The sequence below is a fragment of the Melozone crissalis genome, unplaced genomic scaffold (genome assembly GCF_028551555.1).
Source record: "Melozone crissalis strain CALT ecotype California unplaced genomic scaffold, PUWL_Pcris_2 ptg000027l_1, whole genome shotgun sequence".
Taxonomy (NCBI): domain Eukaryota; kingdom Metazoa; phylum Chordata; class Aves; order Passeriformes; family Passerellidae; genus Melozone; species Melozone crissalis.
The window spans coordinates 46,860,320-46,883,470 of record NW_026535805.1 but is presented as its reverse complement, the minus strand read 5'-3'; the positions used below and the strand labels follow the sequence as shown (position 1 = coordinate 46,883,470).

The window sequence follows — 23,151 nt, the reverse complement described above, 5'->3', positions numbered from 1 at the left end:
AAGAAAAAGAAAGAATTCAATTTAGAGGCATTAAGATATTTTCGTCAATGGAAAGAATTAAAAATGGGCAACAAGATAAAGACATGAAAAAAGTAAGGATTGTTCCTGAATGACTTTGTAAAAGACAAAAGGAAGAAATGAAACACACAAACAATTAGGTTTGTTACTGAAAAGGCAAACACTCGAGAATCATTGCCAGAAGATACAGTAACCTAACAGGATACTGAAGGATTTGAGAGAGCAGATGGTCAGAGAGGCCCAAACTTCATACTGCATTTCCTAAGCTGCTAACAAAAATGCTGTGTCAAATGCAGTTTTCACAGCACAAATGGAACATAATTTTAGTTTGCACTACCTATAACACAGATAATGGCATGATGACTTTTATAAGATGATACCTTCTAGCCAACAAACCCAGTAGAGACTTTATATTATAGAGTCAAGTGGCTGTGATTAAGGTTGGAAAAGACCTCTAAGGTCACCAAGCCTAACCATTAACCCAGATCTGCTAAGGCCACCAATAAAATATGTCCCTAAGCATCACAACTAGGTATCTTTTAATAACCTCCAGGGATGAGGATTCCCTGGACAGCCTGTTTCAATGCTTGACAACCTTTTTGTGACAAAGTTTTTCCTAATACTCAACCTTAACCTCCACTGGTGCAACTTGAGGCCATTCCCCCTTGTCCTATTGCTTGTTACCTGGGGGAAGAGTAACCTGACTTTGCTACAGCCTCCTTTCAGTCAGCTGTAGAGAGTGATAACATCCCCCCTGAGCCTCCTTTTCTCTAGGCTAAACAACCCCATCTCCCACAATGGGTGTAAATTTTAGCTCTTCACTGCCATCTAAACTTATACTTTCTCAGCATATACGGTGCCTCACACAAATATAAGCTACAATTAAAAAAAACATAGAAAGTGTAATGCTTCTCCATAATACAATGCATCAACAGCTACCTGAAATTTCTGACCCTTCCTAAGAAGGAACAGGAAAACCAGCTACAGAAAGAAAGGAAAAACTGTGGATGTGACTGCTTTCCAGTCACTCTTTTTTTAAAATTCTCTTGCTTTTTTCAGGCAGGTATGTAAAACCACACAAGTCTCCCAGAAGCTCTGTTGACTCCTCACTTGCATTTCAAGATTCCTTAAGAGAATTTAATGTAAACTACAGTAAAGATGAGACAAAGTCCTTGCTCTCCCTCAAACTATTTTGAACAGTTCAGCCTAAAGTTGAAACTTTAGGGGCTTGGAACAAGGTGATCTTTAAGGTTTCTTCCTTGAAAATAATCTAGAGTTTGCTGCAGCTGTTTTCTAAGATATACTTCAAAGATAAGCATAATTATATAGCAAAAGTGAAAAGAAAACATCCAAATCATTATAATAATTAAAAAAAAAATACCTATGTCAAGTCACCAAGCTACAAAGTGTCTGGTGGAGTAAAGCCAGTGATGAATCTTGCTGTTGAAAATCCACTTCCCATGTTTATAAACAGCTCTCCATCAACACATAGAAAACAACCAACCAACCAACCAAACATATACAAGCAAAAACCACATCAACTTCACTTTTTATGGATAGAAAGATGAATTTGACAAGCCCCTTGCAGGCAGGCTGATGGCTGAGGAGCAGAGCAGGCAGGGACTGAGCCTCCCCAGCAGCCTACTTGACAGGTCCTGTCAGTTTTCATTTCTGGCTTTCTGCCTGCCCACAAGCGGCTTTTGTAAATTCTGAAAATTCTTTTGGGTGAAACATTTTTTAAAAATAAATATATTGTTGTTTAGTCTCACATTTCTTCCCTAAATATCACATTTCTCCACCTAGAATGTTCTCTACCCAGCTCTGGGCTCAACCCCTTTTCCAAGTTTATCCTTTTCCAGCTACCAAGTCCTCAGATCTCCAGTGCAAACAGCCGCGGTTATCCCTATAGAAAGACTTCAGGAAACCTCCAGCTACACCTAGAGTTACATAAACATTGAGGTATGTGTGAACTGTGTTATTCTGCAAGCTTTTTGGGGGTGCAGGCGCGAAGAATTGCAGAGTGCCAGACTCTGAGCGGGGCGGGGCAGCGGGAGAGAGGCGCCGTGCCGAGATAACAGCAGCGAGATAACAGCACGGCCCCGGAGCGCGAGATGCTGCCGATAACACAGGGGAGCAGCCCACACACACACACACGGCTCACCCCGTCCTGCGGCACCCTGACAAGGCAGCGAGGCACAAAGGGCAGGCAGGCGGCAGAGATAACCGAGTGCTAGCTTTTAGCAGGATTAAGGCCAGTGAGAAAAGCGAAACCAGGGTGGTTAATTGCGCTGAGGATGACAAATGGGAAGAACTTGGAAAGCAAAGAACAGGAGAAGGGAATGCAAGGAGAGACAAATCGGGTGTTTGAGGGCACATTATCGGTGCAGTGGGTGCTCCCCTCCTGCAGGTGAGGGAACACCTAGACAGGATCTCCTGAGGTCTTCAAATACGGAGCAGATCTTCCCCCAGGTTTAAAGCTCATTTGGGTAATACTAATGGAACTCTGTTCATGAAAGTTATGAATTCTGTTTGTACCATTCTGAAACAATGCAAATAGCTTCACTCAGGACCTTTTTTGATTGTTTTTCCTGTCTCAAAAATAGATTTCTCTCAGGCCAAGGCAGGCAACAACCATTCCAGTTCTCAGAAGATACTCAACACAAAAAACAACTGCCAGATCAGAGTCTAAAAGGCGTATCTACTACAGTTTCCTACCCCTAACAAATGCTTATGAATAGTACAAACAAATAAACATTTCCTATGAGTAATAAGAGTGTTCAGAACTTGAGAGTGGAAGACTTTTGGAGCCAGATGTGATGCTTGCATGATTAATAATGCCCAATAGAGTTTTCTTCCACGAAATTACTCAACTGTTTTCTGAGCTTGTTTGAATTTTTTATACTCATAACATCCTGCAGAATGATCTCTACAGCTCTGCAACATAATGTGCAAAGAACAGGTTTTTTCTGGTTTTATCACCTAGCAGTTTCATTTGATGTGCCTTATATTCAACAAACAGGAATATTTCTTGGAATAGATGTAAATAACCACTAAGTACACCATAAAAACTGATGTCTTACTCTTACCTCTTTCTCCCAATTGCAGTGCTTTCCTAAAAACATGGACTCCATTTAATCTTAAAATTTTGAAACAATGTATGCTTTTATTATTCATTTTGGTAAAGATTGTTGTAGTGGAGAATAGACTTGACTGAAAATATGATATACTTCCTTCTTATTATCTACAATTTTTGAATTAGAAGCTAATGTGCTTTAAATCTTAGTGCTGCATTCTAATATGGGGAAGTAATTCTCATCTTCTCTAAAATACTTTATTAGATCTATCCATAAAAACTTTATATAAAATAGCCATGTGTTAGCATAGTACCCAGTTTTCACACCACGTTCATGAGCAGCATTTTTTAACTCTCAGTGATGAGCAGTTACCTGCCTATGATCTCAGTCTTTACACATTTACTGATTTCAGAATCAAATTTCAGAAATCCAGAACTTTTTAACTTTTAAGGATTCAAATGTAACATTTAGCATGTTAAATTAACATGCCTTAGATGTCTAAGATGACAGTTTAGGACAACAGAGGCTGCAGTCCTTCTAAGGATATAACATTTCACCAGAAGTACACAAAGTTCCTTTTTGGACCCAGAAATTGAACACATGAGCTATTTAGACAGCTTCTCACAATCTTCTCAAAACTGCAGTATGCTTCATTCCTAGAACTTATTCTTTCACAGTATCTCTGTTCAAAAATGAAAGAGGAAGAAATAGTTGTTCATCTGACACTACTTTTTAACAAATATGTGAAATGCTTTACTCAAAGAATTTGAGAAAGGCTTTTCAGTTCTTCCAACACTCTTCTGCTGCTGTGCTTGGGACTAACATAATAAAACTACATAGATTTTTCATTCCAAGGTTTCTATCCTGTAATGACCACTTGAAAGAAAGCTATCATAAAAAAACCCCTCCTGACACATCTGTTAAGTTTGTTTTGTCTGTTCACTTTCACAAACTGCTGAATCATATTTTCTCCACATGCAAAAGAGACAACTGACCACACACAGAGATCTCATCTGAACATTGTGGCTTGGATCTGTAATTAGCAATGGTTTAGGTTGTTTAAGTCTGTTTTAAAACCAGGACACAGTGGAAGGGTCTGACATCATTTGTTTAGAGTAGGACACAATGTATCCTAGTTGTTTCCTGTTAATCATAACAATTCATCATTCCCTGTGTCCAGTGATTTAGGGCTGCCAAGCACATGGAACAGCAAACCCATATGTATTGGTGTCCTGATTCTGGCCAGGATGGAGTTAATTTTCTTCTCAGTAGCTGTACAGTGCTGAGTTTTGGATTCAGTAAGAGACTAACGTTGATAACACACCAATGTTTTCGTTGTTGCTAAGTGGTACTTATCCAAGTCAAGGACTTTTCAAGTTTCCCAGACTCTGTCAGCAGGTGCACAAGAAGCTGTGAGAGAGCATGGCCAGGACAGCTGACTGAACTGGGCAAAGAGGTATTCCATACCATGGAACATCCTTCTCTGTATGTCTGTCTCCTGCTGGAGAACTCCAAGCTGAGGAAGAGTTTGAGTAGTCTGCCCCTGAGGAGAAAGGAGCAGCAGAGAAAACACATGATGAACTGGCCACAGACCCCACTCACTGTCCCCTCCACAGCTGTGGGGGAGGGGGAGGAGACAGAGAAAATTAGCAGTGAAGCTAATCCCAGGAAGAAAACAAGGGTGGAGGAAATGTATTCTAAGATTTGGGTTTACTTTTCATTACCCTAATCAGATTTGATCTCCTCATGTTTAATCTGTTTTGCCCATGACAGTGACTGGTGAGTGATCTCTCCCTGTCCTTATGTCTACCCACAAGCCTTTAATTCTATTCTCTCTCACCTGTTCAGTTGAGGAGGGGAGAGACAGAGCAGCTTTGGTGGGCATCTGACTCCCACCCCAGGTCAACCCAGCACACCCAGTTGAGCATAATTGCAAACTTTTAGCTGACATGGTTAATTGAGAGTTAAAAATTTACCTGCAGTAGTTAAGGAAGGCAATGAAGTACTGATGTGAATATTGCAGTGGAAATCTTATTGTCCCATCTGTCAGTCGTAAAAACAAACAAGGCAATTCTATCACTGCCTTACCCTGATGAACACAAGAGACTCATTTCCTTGTATTCTACTTGTACCCATTAATAGCCTATATTCTTTTAAGGCTGTCATTTCTTTGAGGAGAAATCAGTTTTGAGCTTCGTCCTTTTACACGTACTAGTGTAGCAGCCTTGACAAGAGCTACTAGGCAGTGTGTTCATCTGCTACTGACTCTGAAATAGGTCACTAACCATTGTCACTAACCATTGCCCCAGCTACATCAAAGCAGAGCCCTGCAGAAGTGTCACACCAGTCGGGGCCCACAGCTGGAGTGCTGAAGAGCCTGGAGCTTTTCATGTCCCATTCAAGAGCAGTGAGATGTGGCAGGAAAGCCTTTGGGCTGTGCAACACAGGAGAGAAGGCTTTGCTCTGGTGCATGGTACTACTGGAACTGGTCTCATACCACAGCCTCTGGCCAAAGAGGGAAAGCCAGAGAGTTGGTCCCATAATACACCACTATAATTAAAATATTTAGCAGTTCAGGCTTTCCACTTCTCTACCTGGCTTCATGCCTACCTTTGTAATGATGTCTCTGCTACTCGCTAATAATAGGTAATAACCAGATGCCAGAGCAAGAAACTATCAAGCTTAAATACTGAGCAAGTATTTTACATTTTTTGAGGAAGTTACAAAGTCAGCATCAAAAGTCAATAATGCCTGCTGGTGCAAGTGAGTGCTGTAATCAGACTGCAGACTAAACCCAAGGCAGTGTCAAGCAGAATGTAAAATGAAGGGTCTGCAAGAGGCAGCACATCAGAAATACGTCTGTATTTGAAGTTCCGTGACAGAATTAAATAAACTCAAATTCAAAAACTACAGTCTTTCAAAACACATGCCCTGAAAAACTTGTTTAATATTTGCAGTCTAGTGCTTTTTCATTGATTTAAAGAGAAATTGTTTACTGCCTTCTTTTGGAGGAACAGCAGTCTGTGTGGAGCATCATTTGTTATGTTTGGAAGTGACAGATACAGCCATAAAGAAAGGAAATCCACTTTCACTGCAGTTCTCCCTCTAATTCTCTGTCTTCATTCCCAACACTAATGAAGGGACATTAGAATGCTTCAAGAAATCATTGGGAAATGCCAGTTCCATGCCACAGTTACCTTACAAGGTAGACAGTGGGAGAGTTCAATACTTCACCTCAGATGGAGGGATTTTTCAGTGATTCCCTCTCTGTACAATAACGCTCTTCTTGGAAGAAAACTACTGTAATAATTTGCTCATGGAAGGTATGTTTTTCACAGATCAAAGTGGACTACAGTTTTAGCTTGGCTTTAGTCCACATTACAAAGTAAATAAAGGAATAGATGTTCAACCTATGCCCAAATTTCAAGGAAAAGTACAAATATTCCCCAATCTTCATTCACTTTCAGAAACTCTTGCCCCTTGTGCTCCAAAAGACTTGGCACCAAGTGCACATGCCATGTTATTCTATGAATAACACCAGCACACACACTGTGACTTAAGGGAGAGATGATTTTTCAGTGGCAAAGTGTGTGCCAAAAAAGCAGTGGGGTTTTGGTGAATTTCCTTCCAGCTCTAATCTGGCAGAACCACAGCTGGTTAGAATTTTAAGTGTACTGCCAAAGTCCAAGGGAGAATAAAAAGAACATGAGTTTTTGTGCTGATCTGGGGAAAGTGGTTGACTGTACAGATCTTAAAAGGTCATGAAAAGGCAAAAAAATCTTTTCTTTTCCTCACAATACATATTTTTCCTACTTTTCTGTAGAAACAGGAGCAAGAGGGTTTAGAGACAGATGCTAATATAAATTAAATTCTGCTGTAAAACCTCAAATTATTTCTAAATTCACATAGAGGTTCTACTGAGGTCATTGCTACTTCAGTAACATTAACCATCTCACAAAAGCTGGAGAGCACAAGGAAACAGAGATGTCCCAAAGTGAGAAATTAACTATGTGAATTAACTGTAGAAATTAAATTCTTATCAAGTACCTTGTATAAAAAGCTGATCGAGAACTGCTGATAAGAATTTTCAGTAAGCTGTAAAGCAGTGAATAAAATTTGTTTTGCAGCACATTCTGTTTTGCAAGCAAATATTGCTCTTGCCCAAAGAAGTCTATATTTAGTTAGTAATAGCCCTTTTGAAGACCAAAAATATTCTTTATCCCCAGCATTCCAAAGGGTGAAAGGCAAAATATATGAATTATACAAAATTTAATCAGAGTTCATACAATAGTCATCAGTCTACCTTTATACACAGCTCCATACTAAGATTCAAGAGCTACCTTTCATCATCTGAGCTAAACACTTCCTCCCTGCTCACCAGCCAAAACAAGGGCATTTCCCAGGCTTCAGTCTCACATACAAGCAGGAACAGCTGTGAAATACTCACACTATAGAAAAGCATGCTGCGTAAAAATTACAATTTCAGTTTACTTCATTGGCAATAATTCCATGTATCAGGGTATGAGCTTTTTCTTTAGTCTTTTTTCCTTAAGAGACATATAGATTTATATATCCTAACACACACAAATCTTCCTCCACTCCAAACGCTCTTAAATGCTGATTTCCTTGGTAAAATGTGTCACACTCACAACATTCCAGTTACTAGCTTTCAAACTAAGGATGAGTAAGTTTGCCTTATCCCATCAGAAAATCTTCTCTCCTTCTTATATATAACATCTTTATGGAATTTAGTAAAGTCCAAGGAAAAGGCTGAAGTTGAAATTTGAGTGAGACTGAGGAGGCGGGAGAAGAAAACATAACATGTAACAAATTCCCTCTTGTTTTGACTAAAACATGTACAATGCCACCCAGGATGCTTCCTAGAAATAGCATATTTGAAACCAGATATTACAGCATAGCATGAATATCCAAAAAAAATTATGAATAAGTGATTATCTTCCAAATAATAGCACATTCATGGCCAGCAGAAGGTCCCCACATAACACGGGATTAAGGGCAACCAAACTACCAAGCACAAGAGAATCATTATTGGTGATGCTGCAGTAAAATCAGCCACAAAGTTCTCAGGGAATGGTTCTATATGTGGACACAAGGTAGGGCTGGTAAAACAGATACTTCAGTGTGTTTGGCATTGAGGCAGCTGATCACGTCCACATTTATTTACACTGCAGTGCTCACATGAACACAGGGGACTTTTAAGCTGGTTTGGAGACTTGTCTTTGGCATCAGCCACCGGTCCTGTGCCTTCCTTAGAAAACATACACATTTTGCAAACAGTGGCAGGCATGTGAAGTGAGAAAAGCTCCTCATGAAAAATAAAGAATAAAACTGGCATCACAGAAATACTATGCTCAAACAAAAGGTAAGGAAAAACTCAGCAAAATCCCCCCATCAGAGAACACAGTAATGGGTAATTAGCACACCATGATCCCACTGCACAGGTACTCTGAAATGAACACGTGTAATACCTTGCAGTGCACTACTCTGTGTGTAAAATAGCTCCATCGACATTTGTGTCCTCCAGGTTCTTGTGATCAGGACTACAACTGACCAAAAAAAAAAAAAAGTTCTCTCAGTGCCCACCAGGTGACTGTTCATCTAGAAGTTTCTTTTCATGTGCAAGAGATCAAAATGGTGTGACTTCACTAGCTTAGACTACAGGATCAGCCTTATGTAGGAAAATATTGAATTTTTGATTGAAGGCACTGATCAAAAATGTAGAAGTGGACAAGTGCAGCCACTGGTCATGCTTTAGATTGCTGAGCATCCAAAATAACTTACTTTCTGGATGAAATTAAACCTCCATACTCAGGTACAGTAGAAAATGTAAAGAAAAAATAGTCTAATGAAAATTAAAATAAGCTAAACTCCTCTTTAAAACTTCAAAGCCCTTTCCTCAAATTTACTCAGTTCCTACCAAAAGTACTCATTATAGGTTTTAAACAGCTACCTTTTTACACTTATAGGGCCAAATAAAAACTGTGTGGTCACTGTTTCCATAACAAAGGGCCATAAATCTGGGGTAAAAGGAAAGTTATATAGTCCCTGCTATAGATACAAGGAGCTTTGCTTCTCACATCACAAAATCAGAATAGGTATGTCATATTGAAGGGATGCTCATGTATTTCTATAATGCTGGAAACCAACCCTTTTAGAAGTAACTAGAGGGTCTGGACACTGAGCATGTGGCAGTGCAAGGAAAGACTTCATTTTCAAAACCAAGCTTCTGCAAAGCCAGACCTTTTTATGATGTCAAAAGTGACAGAAAATTAAATGCTGATGAGTTGGACTCTTCTGAATCCGTGTGTAGTTCAATAGTACAACCTCACTGCAAAAATGTTTACAGTTCCTCCTGTAAATCTCAAAATAAGTCACAAAAAACAGATGGAAATTTAATTGAAAAATACATGTTTATAAGCTAGTAGTTATACCCTTAAAAAAGAAATCAGACAGAACTGCACTTTAAGCCTACTTTAATGGCATCCATGTAAGTTTCAATACCAACTCCAAGCCTAACAACTTTGAAATGACTGTTTCATATTTGCATTGTATAAACACCAGGCGACTGATATTTTGATCAGAGGTATGCAGAGGAAAGATACCTCAAAACAGCACACAAACCATGTCAGTGTGCTCGTCACCCACCTACAGCCACAAAAGTAGAAAAAGCTGCAACTAAGAGCTTTGTTTTCAATCAACAGCTAGTATTTAAAAAATTCTAATGGCAAGTCCCTGTATTAACCAAATCTCTTTGTCCAGTAAACACTTCCTCATCTTTTTAAATAAAAAATATCTGCTGAGCTAACACAGTTTCCTGCTGGGCTTCCCCAGAGAAAGAGAGAGGCAGCAAAATAGCCAGGAAAGGCTGCATTGGCATTTTCCTCCACCACCCCAACTCCCAGGATAAAAGCTTGCTTCAAAGCAACTGATGCATGAATGAGAAATGTCTAAACCCCAAGCCTATTCAAATTAAATGCTAGACAGCAGAGATTACGATCCTGAAAGAACTGCAGAAGGCAATATAAGACCCTGAACTTGAGGGGAATGAGCTCAGCTTCTTCAGGGACCTGATCTGCAGGATCCCATGGGAGAATCCCCTGTAGGGCTAAGGTGCCCAGGAGATCTCATTGACCCCCAATGCGCCACATCAGGAGAGGAGGGTGGCTGCATAAGGAGCTCAGGGGGAGCACAAACCTCCAGGAGAAGGGAATGTGGAGTGATGTCCAACAGCAGCTCAGAAACACTGGCTGGGCACCAGGGAAGAGGAAGCCAAAACTCATCTGGAAGCTGCCAGAGGACAGGAGGTACCTTTACATCAACAACAAATGAAGGACCAAACCAAACAGGCACTGGTGACTGAGGAAAAAAACAACAAGGAAATTCTGGGGATTTACAAGACAGCTTTATTCCTAACCTTTGGAAGAAAATAGAGCAGAACCTCCTTCACTCTATTTCCAGGAATATGAAGGACAAAACACCTTTGCAAATGGCAAGGAAAAATTCCCAAAGGCAAAATGTATCAAATCGACCCAGTTACTTATGAGGAAGCCACTGGCTCTGTGGATGAGGGCAGCACAGCAGACACAATTTCCCTGACAGGCTTTTGACACAGTCCTGCCTGAGCACTAAGCAGTGAAAAAGGACTCATAAAAAAAGTGGCTGGTTTGACACTCTCAAGACAGCCGTAAACAGGTCAAAGTCTAACTAGCAGCTAGCTAGGAGTGACGTGTCCCTGGGGTTCAACTGATCCAAAGAGCAAACATGCACAGTCACCAGCTCCACATGTAACCCAAACTCCAGCAGCCAACAAGGGGGACAAGAGGGCTCCCACCTAAATGATCCCAGGAGCTGATGACCAACTCTTGAAACCAAATAAAGCCAAATGCAAAAATCTTATGCCTAAGTATATAACAGGAACTTAGAGGCTAAAAACCAGATTTGGGACAGATGTCCTGGGGGTCCTGGTGAACTCCTGGTTGAACACAAATAAACATCCTTGCAATGATGAAGGTGAACGGTACAGCAGGCTGTGTTAGCATGAGTTCATACTAATGATGGGAAGCACCCAACACTTTCCATGTGATGTTCCTGATGCCTCAAATGGAAGCCTGTTTCTGGTTTTCAGCTTCTCTGCAACAATTAGAGATATTCTTTTTATCCTATGAAAAGAGGCAGATGAAGCTGGGTATGTTTGGTCTAGAAAAGAGAGGCTTCTTAATGACTTAGGGGATACCCATAGAGAAAAGGTAGCCCAGATCATCTCAGTGTGGCACAATGAAAAAACTAAAGGCAGTGTCATCAGTTGCAGCAAGAGAAATTGTATCTAGCCACAATAACAATTCAAAAATCCTACAATAAGGGTCTTCAGACACTGGAATATGTTTGTCCAGAGGGGCTGCAGAATCTCCCCCTGCAGAGATCTTCCGTGCTTGAGTGCACAAGACTGAGCAACTAAATTTTATTTTGAAGTCAGCTCTGCTCTATGCAAGAGATCAGGCCTCCAGAGGTCCAGTGGCGAGCCTGAATTTCTCTCCTTCTCAATAAAAAAATTCTGTGGCAAGCAGAAGGCTGGGAAAAAGAACAAATAGGACTACAGTGTGCATAAACACAGACCAACTGAGTCTCCATCATGCCTACAGATGATAAGGTTGCACACGAAAACTGTTTCCATGAAGTCTAAAAACTTTCTTAGAGGATATCTACTTTCTGCAATATTTCGATTTATATAATAAAAAAATAACTTGTGTAAAGCTGATTGTTGAAACACAAGGGTATCTTTGCTTCATCCTAATGTTCTGGATTTTGCTTGTAGCATATGTGTAATTATATTTTCAATTTATATGACGATTTGTAAAACAAAACAAACCCTATGCCTTTAACTTTTTTCAGACCACACAGAGCTTGTCCCAGCAAACTGCATTCTCAGCTACAGACAACAGACCAATTGCACAACATATTTCATTCTTATGTAAAACTTACATGTGGTGAGAGATATTAATACATCTCTATCAATACATGAATATTTTTTAAAAAGAAACTGCATGAAGAGACATACGGGCTTTTCTTCAGAAAGACCATTTCTTTGAAGTGCCCTTTTTGATCTGTGATGTCACTTCAGCCCTTGACAAGATCACACACCTTTCTATTTCAGTCAGTCCAAGTTCGGTGCCACACTTACTCTAGAGACTTACTGAATAAGACATAAAAATATCAGTCAATTTGCAGTCGGTCTTTACATGGCATAGTTTTTCCCATGGTGATTCTTCAGATGATCTCACCAGAACAGAGAAAGCAGCATGCAGTTTTGAAGTGGTGTAACTTTTAAAATCAGTAACATTTATAACTTTTCTACTCTCTAAATGGTAATTAAGTTTTTTATTGCTTGATGGGGGTGGGGGACAGAAATCCATCACTGCAAATTATTAACATCTATTTCTTTTCTTTTGGCTTTAAAGAATTTTGTATTACTACCTAGGCCCAATTCAGAATATCAAGTGCAATTCTTAAAATCACAGATGGGTGGAGAGCTACAACCACAGTAGCAAGCAACAGATTTCCCCACAGACAGCAGTATGGGCAAAGCTTTATCAGCAGTAGCACCATTCACTGCACCAACAGATGTCAGTGCTCAAAGGCAGTGAGAAAAGTGTGAGCAGAGTTAAAGGCTGGGTCTGCATCTGCATGTGTCTGTCACTGAATAGTAAAATTACTATCTCCTTAAGCACTACACTTTGAAAGCAAAATAGCTTTTTTTAGCTTGATATTCTTTTACACTAGCTACTTCCTATTTCCTTGGAAGAAAGCAGTCCCTGAACAAAAGGAATTTCAAAAGGCAAAGATTCATATTAAGCAGGGAACTAAGTGAAAGAAAAGTATGCAGATACTTTAAAAAAATAGTCTCACAGTGGTCTGAATGCTAATTAAAGAAGCAAGCCACACTGATCTAATGTCATTTTACTGCAATGTTTTAAAAGCAGACACTGACTTTTAATAAATAATTGAAAAAGAGAGCTTATGTTGCCAAGCAATATGATCACCCCTACACATGTGAGATGATGTAAAATCCTGGGAAGAAAATGTCATACATTCTTTCTTTCTACTTTATTCATATGAAAAACACACAGTACTGCCTCTACCCTAAATTGCCAGCATTATATATCTTCATATGGGAAGTGCAAAGTTGCAATCTTTTCCATTAAAACTTCAACTTCTGTTTCCCCTCAGTATCAGAGAAAGAAGCTGATTCTTCTATGAGTACTTTCGAGATGCACACAGTGTCTTATAACAGCCAGATGTTCCACAGCCATCAGCTCATTCATTGCACAGAATCTTTTCAGCCCTTTGCACAGTATTGCCTACCATCTCTCCTGATTTTTACCTATTTTCCTATCTGATTAGAGATTTGCCCTTAAAAGAAAGGGCCCAAGTTTCAAATAAGTCAGAGTCCACTCACTTACTGTATTCCTAAAACAAGTCTAAAACCAAGGTGCATGCAGCTTCCAAGAAGGAGTAGGGAGACAAATGAAAATAGATTTTACACTTGTAGTTACCCTTGCCTAAGAGACTGCATATCTCAGTGTTCCCACAAGGACTGTGAATGCTTAATTTTAACAGTTATAAGAATGTAACAGCAGGTTATGTGCTCATCCAATCTGTTTGAAAAGCTTTTAAAATCAGAGGCATCAAAATGAGCAATACCTGTATCTTCATAAATACCAGCTATAAAATCCAACCAGCTTACCGTGGAGAGTTATAGCAAGTTGTCATATTATTTCATGCAAGCCTTTCTTGGTTACAACAGAGTTCAAACTGAAGACTTCAAGATGCAAGAAAGGCAAACTAGGAGTTTTACTACTCTACATGCCTTCCTTCATAGCAGCACGGGAGCACAGCGCTCAAGTGTTGCTTCAAAAGCTTCCAAAGCTAATGATCTAAACACAGAACCAGGGAGTCTCAGGCTTTACCTGTCTCTGCAATAAAACCATGCATTTAGCAGCAGTTTAGTGGTAAAGCAAAGCTGCTCATGTGCAATCATGAATCACACACAAAGCTCAGGTTTAACCTGACCCTAATGAAGTGATACACCCGTGCTGGACACATGCAGCACAGGTGGGAGCCAAGACAGCCCTCACCCCGCACAGAGCAAAAGCCCCTGATTTAGAGGGGAATGGCCAAACAGGAACCAGGTCTCCATGTTCTGCTCTGAAACCTCACTGTGCAACCCTGTGTGAATCAATGGGCTGCTCTCAGCCCTAGAAAAGCACCCAAGTGCTTCCCCCCTCAACAGCAAAGCCTCTGGACTCTGCAGGCAGGGCTGCCAAGCAATAGAACTGCGGCTCAACCACAAGTCTGTAAAAAGTTTCATTTCATCTGGTTCAGGGAAGCATGAGCTTCATTACTCACCAATTATGTTTTCATAACAGACTTGCAGACACGATTAAAAAGAGTCGTGGAAAACAGCAAAACAGAAGATGCCTCTCAGAAATGTGCACACAATCTTTATGTCACATGCTTTAAAAAGCTCAAACAACTCAGTGAAAAAAAGAGAAACAAGAAACAAACAACTGAATAATGTTGTGGATAAAGAAGATTTTCACAGAAAAGGAATCAGCATATTGAGCATCTGGTACATTGCCCATATTTCTTAATTCACAGTCCCTCATCCCCCCCAGTTATTTCCCTCACTTGTAAAATCACAGCTCTTCTATAAATAACTTAGGAAGAGACCACAAAACCCTTCAAAACCGAGTGTCTAAAACCTGCTTTACACAGAGACACATGCGAATACCTGAGTTTGTTACCAAAAAGACACACAACCAGTGTGTCTCATCATCTCTGTACCACCTCAGGTGGCAATTTATTGTCAGAGTAAGTGCTGCACTGTTAAGACAGAGCGAACACTGAATCAAAGCCACTTTCCTGAAATATTACTCTTACTGTGCCAAATAAGTTGGGAAGACAAATTTGTTATTTGTAAATAAAGGAAACACTTATCAAGATAGTATCTTTAAGATGCAAACCACAGAAATTTCCTCTTATGCTGGCTCCCTGAGCTAGAAAACACCCCAACCTAACCAAAGAGGAAGTTAACACACAGCAATCCTTAGAGTGGTGTGCTTCAGACAACTTTAAGAAAAGGTCTGTCCATCCAACAGTCACACAGGTCCTTCTACAAGGACAATGATTATTTTCCACAAGAAGAGCTGCCTTCTGCCTCTCCATGGCTTCCTTTTCATAAATCCTGTGCTTCCATTAACATTCAAAGAAGGTATCAAAGCCTGGCTGTCTATCACTCTTATTTGCTCCCTGAATGAGATAAGACCTTTTTTTGGTCTTAACAGTAGATTTTAATCAACAGGTGGAATTTTTTCTGCTTCAGTTTGTCTGCAGCATAGAACTACAGCCTTAGGCAACTGTACTTACTAACATTATGATTTAATCTATTTCTTTATATTAATTGGCTACCATAGGCTACTACGGTAGCATTAAGTACAAAATCATCACTATGAGAATGTAACTTCTGCTGAAGTACAGGAGATATTCCATTTTAAGCTTTATCTCACATGTTTACATCACCTTATTTAGTTCTCATGAAGAGTCCTATGTGTCTGGAATTTACATTTTGCCTTTACAGAAAGACAAATAATTAATCATGCCCTTGTTCTGTTTGTTGGTTTATGTTTTTGTGAAAACCAGATGTTTTTCACCCAACATTTTAAGTCTTTTCATTTTCCCCACAATTCTGAGGATCTGGTTATAAAGGACATTCAGTTACTTTTGATAAGTTTACCTGTTGAGAATACAGACCAAGCCTGAAGATGGGAAAATTAAATATCATTCTTAGCACACAGAAAACGGGTGCAAGGCTATAAAAACAAGAACCAGCAATTGGGAACATATCCTATTCCAATCAGATATGTACACAGTCATACAGTGAAACACCCCTCCAACTCATGATCCCAGTTCAAATCCAAGATCATTTGACTGAAGGGAGGCTATGAGGTTCTCACTGAAAATCCCCAAACAAAACAAAACAAACCCAAACAAGGCAGCACCTGAAACAACTCATCTGAAACAATGTCCTTCCCTAAAAAGAACTCAGAGTGTCTTATAAGGAAGAACATTAATTTGGCAAATATTTATCCTATTTCATATTTTGGGGACATAAAGATACCTCAAACCATTCTCCTCCACTTTCCTCTGCTTTCAAATGCAGTGGGCTCAGTGGGGGTCCACTGCATCCACTGTGCTCAGAACTCCTCTAAACCCTTTCAGCTCCCCATGCCCCAGGGCACAAACCCAACTAAAGCAAGAGTAGCTTCACATCTGGTTGGCAAGTTGAGCTGGCTCTGCATAGGTTCTGCCAAGTGAGTCACTGAATCATACTCAGTAACACAGCTGAAGCTTCTCTGCATCCTGTAGTGCCATTAACCCTAAGCAAGCACTTTAACTTATTGGTTTGTGACAATTTGGATATCATAGGGCAACCCTGGCCACCTCCAGCTTACCATTGTCATATGTGATTCCCATCTTTGGGCACTTTATTCACCTCCTCAGTGAATTTTATTAAAAAAAACCCACAACACAAACAGTATTTATCAGGAAGGAAAGCACTATCAAACACTCGAAAAGAAACAGCAAATACAAAAATACTGAAGATTAAAAGTAAATAAACAAAGCTTTGGGTGAGAAAAAAACCAAGATTAATAATAAACTTCAACAAACTTAATAACAACTATACCATGTCAGCATTAAGGTCACAAGATACTTCAGGAAAACTTCTTTCGAAATGCATTGATTGCATCATCAGTATGTTGGCAGGAATCACCACACTGCTTACTCATTACACGTCAACTCTTTTCCTTTCACTGAATCATATTCTTAAAGAAATGTACCATCAGGGAATGTGGCTTTTTCTGTTTGAAACTCAAACCACCCAGTACTTAAACTGCTGTATTTTAACTGTTTCCTCTCCTATGAAGGTCTTCACATGTAAAAGCACTCTGAATTTTAGTCTACAGTTGCTGGGGCTTCAGTAATTCCTGTTTCTGTATTTCCTGTCTCCTTTTCTGTTATGAGAAGAGGGGTTGGGAGGTAAACCTTCAGAAGGGAAATGCTTCATTCTGCTCAAGATGATTACAGTAGATGGAACCTTTACTCTGCAAAAGTCTCATTGCAGAGATTCAGTTTTAATGGAGAACTTAGGCAAGAAGAACAGATACCAGGTGCTAAGACACAGCTACTCAAAGAGATTTCATACCTTTCTTCCACCTGTTCCCTCATCACAGCCAAAACTAGCACCAAGTCAACCCTTTCATTAACACCTTTGACTCACCAACCTGACAGAAAGTTTAGCAGAAATCCATCCAATTTCTTTTTTTTCTTTTTCTCTGACAGTTTTTAGCTGACTTACTGAGCTGAAGCAGCTTATGGAGGGATGCAGTGAAAGTCACAGAAAGTAGATAGTGGGAGAAGGCAATCAAAAGTGGTACAAAGAGACTTCTCCTCCTCTTCCAATAGCGAGAAGTATTAGTGAGCTCACCTTGTCATGTAACACCCTCATAAGGAAATAAAACTCCATCCAGCTGGCATTGGACCTTCCTGAGCAGCAGCACCAGGATACCAGGCAGTAGGAAAGCAGCTGGTGGAAGCATGCAGGAAGACACAAGGGGCCAACTGCCCTTCCACAACAGCGAGTGACCACCCATTATTTCGCCATCACTCCTTGTTAATGAAGAGATCCGCTTATGCCCAAGTATTTCATGTCAAGCTCATATTAGATCTCTGATTAGCGCTTTATCTCCATGCTCACAAGTTTTCTTTCCTCAAGATATTGCTGAACATCCCTGTAACATTACTGAGAATTCCATCTAAACTGCATAAAAGCCACCATAGGACTTAAAAAGCTTCAGAATTCACACTGCCAATGCCACCTCAATTCATTTCTTAATAGAAGGACAGGGAGGGAAGGTGCAGAGTCTGTTTTGCTGACTTGCAGCCACTGCCCTGTTGAGCTCAAAGTACTGGTGCTCAAATTCCTCTCTGCAGGACTTGTACTACATGACTGCAACAGCTGAGAGCTGTGCAAGTACTTGGAGCACTGCATGACCATGCTCTTTAGACATTGATTCCAGTTTACCAGGGAGGCTTTTATCCTGAAAACATGTCCAAACAGCCCTGATCAATAACATGAACAGTTTCCAAGGTAGTTACCTTGTACAAGAACAGCACAGCTGCATTAGTATGGTGCTCCACCATAGAGCTTGCTGTTCAGCAGGATTAATTAGTCTGGGCAGAGCACCACACTAATGTGATTATATAGCTTCTAGTACCTGAGCTAGCTCACTCATCCTTTCTACTCTTTTGCTTTAAAATAAAAAGAGCTTAGGTTTTGCTGTTTCCTTTACACCTAAATAATTCCAGCACCATTTTTTTTTTTCTTGGAAGAGAGAGGACTGAGACTTGGAGAAGACTCAAAATCAGATTCTTCTAATTAAAAGAATGCATCTCCTGCCTTCATAGCCTCTTTCCACTATTATCATCCTCTTCTAATAATTTCTTTTGCTTGTATCAACTACCTATGTCCCTGCAAGTCTAGCCTTGACATCAGGAATAATGATGTCCAGCCATAACCAACAGTGACAAAAACAGAGACTAGAAGACATTGCACTTGAGTGGAACAGAATCATCACTGCCTTCCACTCCTTTTTTCCAGGAAGGGAACAAATACTACAGGAGGCACTTGCCACAGGCATACCAGGGATCCAGACCTTGCTCCAAGTCATGGGAGCACCGGAGGAACTGACTGAAGAATGCAAGTTCTGGCAAATGCAAGTGTGCTGCTAATGCTCAAAGTGTGCTCCATTGCTTGAGCCTCCATGAGGCATCCTGCATGAGGACAACACCCAGGACAGGCAGTCAAAAAACCAGCAGCCACAAGCAACTGACAGCAGTAGAACAGGAAGTGGTGGGGAAAGCCTCGCTGCTGGCAGTGCTGCTCTTTGCTCCGAGTTTGCCTGTAACGCATCAACAGAAGAGAAACAGAGCACGAGCACAGCGCCCATCAGTATCGCTGGTTTCTGGTTCACACCCCTCCCTGCACACAGCCAGGCCCCAGAGGTGTAACACAGTGGGGCAGACCTTTCCACACACTGAGCTTGAGAGCAACCACAGTTCTGACAGAGTGAAAAAGAAGTGAGGGTTCCCTCATAGCAACAGGATCTCTACTTCTTCATGTTTCCACAAATATTTCACTCACTCAATAAGCATCTACCTTTTCTTTTTGGTAATACTATGTTGGTTTAAATACTAAGAGAGGTTCAAGAACCTTTTTATTTCCTTCTTGGTTTAAGTTTCACCCTGTCCATTTTTTCTGTAATATAACAGAGCAAGCTGTAGAAAAAGTGGTTAAAATTTCTAGAAGAAAACTTGGCTAAGAAATGCCATAAAGCCACAGCATTTCATTGCTTTGTGATTTTAAGTGATATTGTACTGGCTGGACTTCTAACCACACATGGCAACTTAAAATTTAAAACAATAAATGGACAAAGCATCTCTAAGGTATCTCCCCTCTCAGCTTTATGTCAGCACATTGGCGGGACAGAGCCCTTCCAGAACAGAAACACAGGGAAAAACAACCTTATTTTTTGGCATTCTTTTCCTTTAAAGTAATTTGCTTCCTTCTGTAAAAAGTATCACCAAGACTAGTTTCAAATGTTGAGTTCTAGATATATGACATAAATCATACAATGGAGATGCGAATTCCAGGCTCAAAAGAGTAGGAAAGCAGGAAGGTTTTTTATGTTTGCAGCTCCAGCATATAACCACCGGGCACAAAGAGAAAAACTTTTAAGGGATAATTCTGGTTTCTGTGCATTTACAGTAGAGTACAAAAGTTCATACTTTAAAAAGATACATTTTTAAACTATTTAAAGTTTTAAAACTAAGCTAAAAAGCCTGCAGATTAGAAACCCATCTTGACACCAAGGTAACAATATTAAAAAGGGGACTAAAGCTTGCAAAAAGACAAAGAGAACAGCAACAAAAAAGCCAACACATGAAACAATGTGAAGCAAGTCAGCACAGAACAGAAACACTGTTTTATTGTCAATGGAAAAAAGACAAAAATCAAACCAGGCAAAGTACTGCAAAAATGCTAAAGCAAGTAAGGAATCAAGATGTTACGATCACATAGTGATTAAGGAGGAAAAGAAACTTAGTATTGAGGACTTAACCTGAGGTATGAAGGAAAGCAAAGACCTGGAAACAAAGTGCAATTTCCATGTCATCTCCTATGCTTAAACAGCCAAAACTCTGGTTTGGGGAGGCTACTGTGAAACTGATGCTCTGTGTGGAAGTGGAGGAGAGAGGATGGAAAGGAAAGGGATGAAGAAATTGAAGACATATTGGCCATATGTTTGTAAGTACACAAACACATGCATATCCACATGTAACAAAAGGTAACTCAGAGCGGCCGGCACACAGTGGGACAAGCAGGACAGCAGCATGCTTAAGTGTTATCTTCCTCCTCCTGTTTAGTTACTTGTTGCAGTCCTCTGTACCACAGAATCAGGTACATCAGGTCTGGAGCCTCATTAGTCCTAAATACTTCTCCATGGCAATGTCACATAGCTGGAAAAAGAGTTTGCTGGTATTTCTAACTTTCCATATGCCTCAGGGAGGCTGCATGACTAAACCAGAAGGCAACATACTCTCTGCACACTTCAGGATGTGGTCTGTACCGTGTACTCCTAAGAGTTTCTCCCTTCAAAATACCTTTGCATTGGTACATGCTGCTTATGACTTAAAACTATGCTACACAATTTGCTGAAATAGTTAGTGACACAAGGACTCCAGAGCAGAGAACACAACTTGATATTTGTGAGAGCTTATTACATGACGCTCTGTGTGATATCGCAGCTCACTTTTCAGAGCACTCTGTACAAACACACAATAAAAAGAAATAATTTTAACTAAGGCTAACCAGGTTTCACAAATACTGAAATACTCCGTAGTAAGTCTCTGTAGTAAGCCTATCTCATTTCCATCACCACAGTACATGAAATATATACTACTAATTAATTCATAAACCCTAATCTCTGCAGGCAGCTGAAATTGTCAGTTCGATAAATAAACCAGCCAGCACTGATGGGAAGTTGAACTGTATTACTAAGGAAATTCTTCTTCTGCTAGAGGACCCTGTCAAACTCTGCCCACGACAGCGTTACCTAGACAGAGTTTTTGTAGGGAAGGATTTAAACCGGTACCTGAACCAACCGAGCAGCAGGACCAAAAAAAGGTGGTTGAAGGAATTCGTCAAAGCACACACAGCCCTGAACGCTTTACCGCTGCAACCTAAATTAACTGTATTTGCCAAATGCCCTCAACTCTTCAGACAGCCGATACCGCTGAACAGCGAACCGCACGAACTCGAGTCGGACCGCGACCCCTCTGGAGCGCTGCACCGCACCTGCGCCCCGCCGGACAGCCCCGGGCAGCTCCTGTGCCGTGCCCCGCCGCCTCCGCACCCGCGGAGGATCGTCCCGCACCGCCCGAGCCCGGCACGTCCCGTGGGCAGCGCAGGCGGACCCGCGCCGCTCTTTCTCCCCCGCGAAGCCATCCCCAGCCTGCCAGCCCTCGCGGGGCTTTGCTTTCTGCCCGGGTTTCGGTGCAACAGCTGGGGGAACCCGGCAACCTCGGGAGGGAGGGAAGGAGGCGCAGCCGGCACGGAGCCGGCATCGCCGGCCCGCAAGCGGGAACGCACCGCGGGCTGCGAGGACGCAACCGCGGGCGACGCCGCCGACCTGCGCTGCGGCTACCGGGGGACAGCCGGCCAGAAAGACCCTCTTCCCGCAAGGAGGAGGCGGCAGGAGCGGTCAGGGTCCCCCAGCACCGCCGCCAGAGCCGGCAGAGACCTGTTGCCCCGCGCGGGAGTGTCGAGGCGCATCCCCCGGAGCGGGACCGACAGCCGCCACCACCCACCTCTTTGATTTTCTCCCTCCTCTGCCGGACGTCGGGGTCGGCGGGCTCCTGCCCCACGGCGCCGACGGGCTGGCGGAAAAGGCGCTGGGGCAGCCCGGGGGCACCCGCCTCCTTCCTGCCGCGGGCGTCCTGCAGAAGTTTCTCCTTGTCCTGGCGGATGTCTCTGCGGATCTCCTCGGGCAGCTTCTGCAGCGTCTCCTTGGCCTCCCGCAGAGCCCGCTCGTGGTCCGCGCGGATCCGCTCCAGGCTGCCCGGCCCGCCCGCGGCCGCCGCCGCCGCCGGGCCGCCTCCGGGCTGCGGAGGGGCGCGGGGCTGCCCGCCGGGCGGCGGCGGCGGCGGCTGCAGGGCGGCCGAGTGGAAGAAGACGCCGCTGAGAAGCTTGGAGGAGTCGGGCAGGAAAAAGATGGCCCCGAAGCAGAGGGTGATGAAGGCGCTGAACACCAGCAGCAGCACGAACTTCTCCGTCAGCCGGAACGCGCCGGGGCCCGCCGCCTTCCTGCCCCCGCCGCCCGCGCCGCTGCCCGCGGGGCCGCCCAGCGTCCCCGGCCCCGCCGCGCTACCGAAGAGCGGCAGCAAGCTGGCGGCGGGCATGACCCCCGCGCCGCCTCAGCGCCGCGCTGCGCGCCCCGCCGCCGCCGCGCAGGGACCGCACCGCACCGCACCGGACGGCTCGGCTCCGCCGCCCCCTCTCCGCCTCGGCAGCACAAAGTTTCCCCGGGCGGACGCGGCAACTTTTCCCTTCCCCGCGGCCGCGCTCCCTGTGCGCTCCCGCCGGCAGCGCTCGGCAGCGTCTGCGGGGCGGGCGCTGTCAGCTCCAGCCCATGCTGCCGCCGGGCCGCCGCCGCGGGTGCCGCTCCCCGCTCCGCCCGCGCGGAACTGCCGGGCAGCCGGGGGCGGGGCGGGCCGGGGCGGGGCCGCCGCCGGCCCAATGGCGGGGGGGGCGGGGCGCGGGCGCTGCCGGACCGCGGGTCCGGCGCTCAGCCGAGGGATGCGCTGCCCCGGGCGCCGCCGGAGCCCCGCGGCCGGAGGGGAGCGGCAGCGGCGGGGCGCGCCCGCT

The 23,151-nt window shown here is 42.9% G+C and overlaps 1 protein-coding gene across 1 annotated transcript in view; it reads right to left on the bottom strand.

Moving 5' to 3' along the window:
- MAN1A1 (mannosidase alpha class 1A member 1) overlaps positions 1-22,685 on the bottom strand; it is a 139,321-nt gene extending 116,636 nt beyond the window's left edge. The window contains exon 1 of the mRNA XM_054280111.1: positions 22,095-22,685. Within this exon, the coding sequence (XP_054136086.1) occupies positions 22,095-22,685 (591 nt within the window). The remainder of the gene's footprint in view (positions 1-22,094) is intronic.
- Between the last annotated feature and the right edge of the window lie 466 nt (positions 22,686-23,151).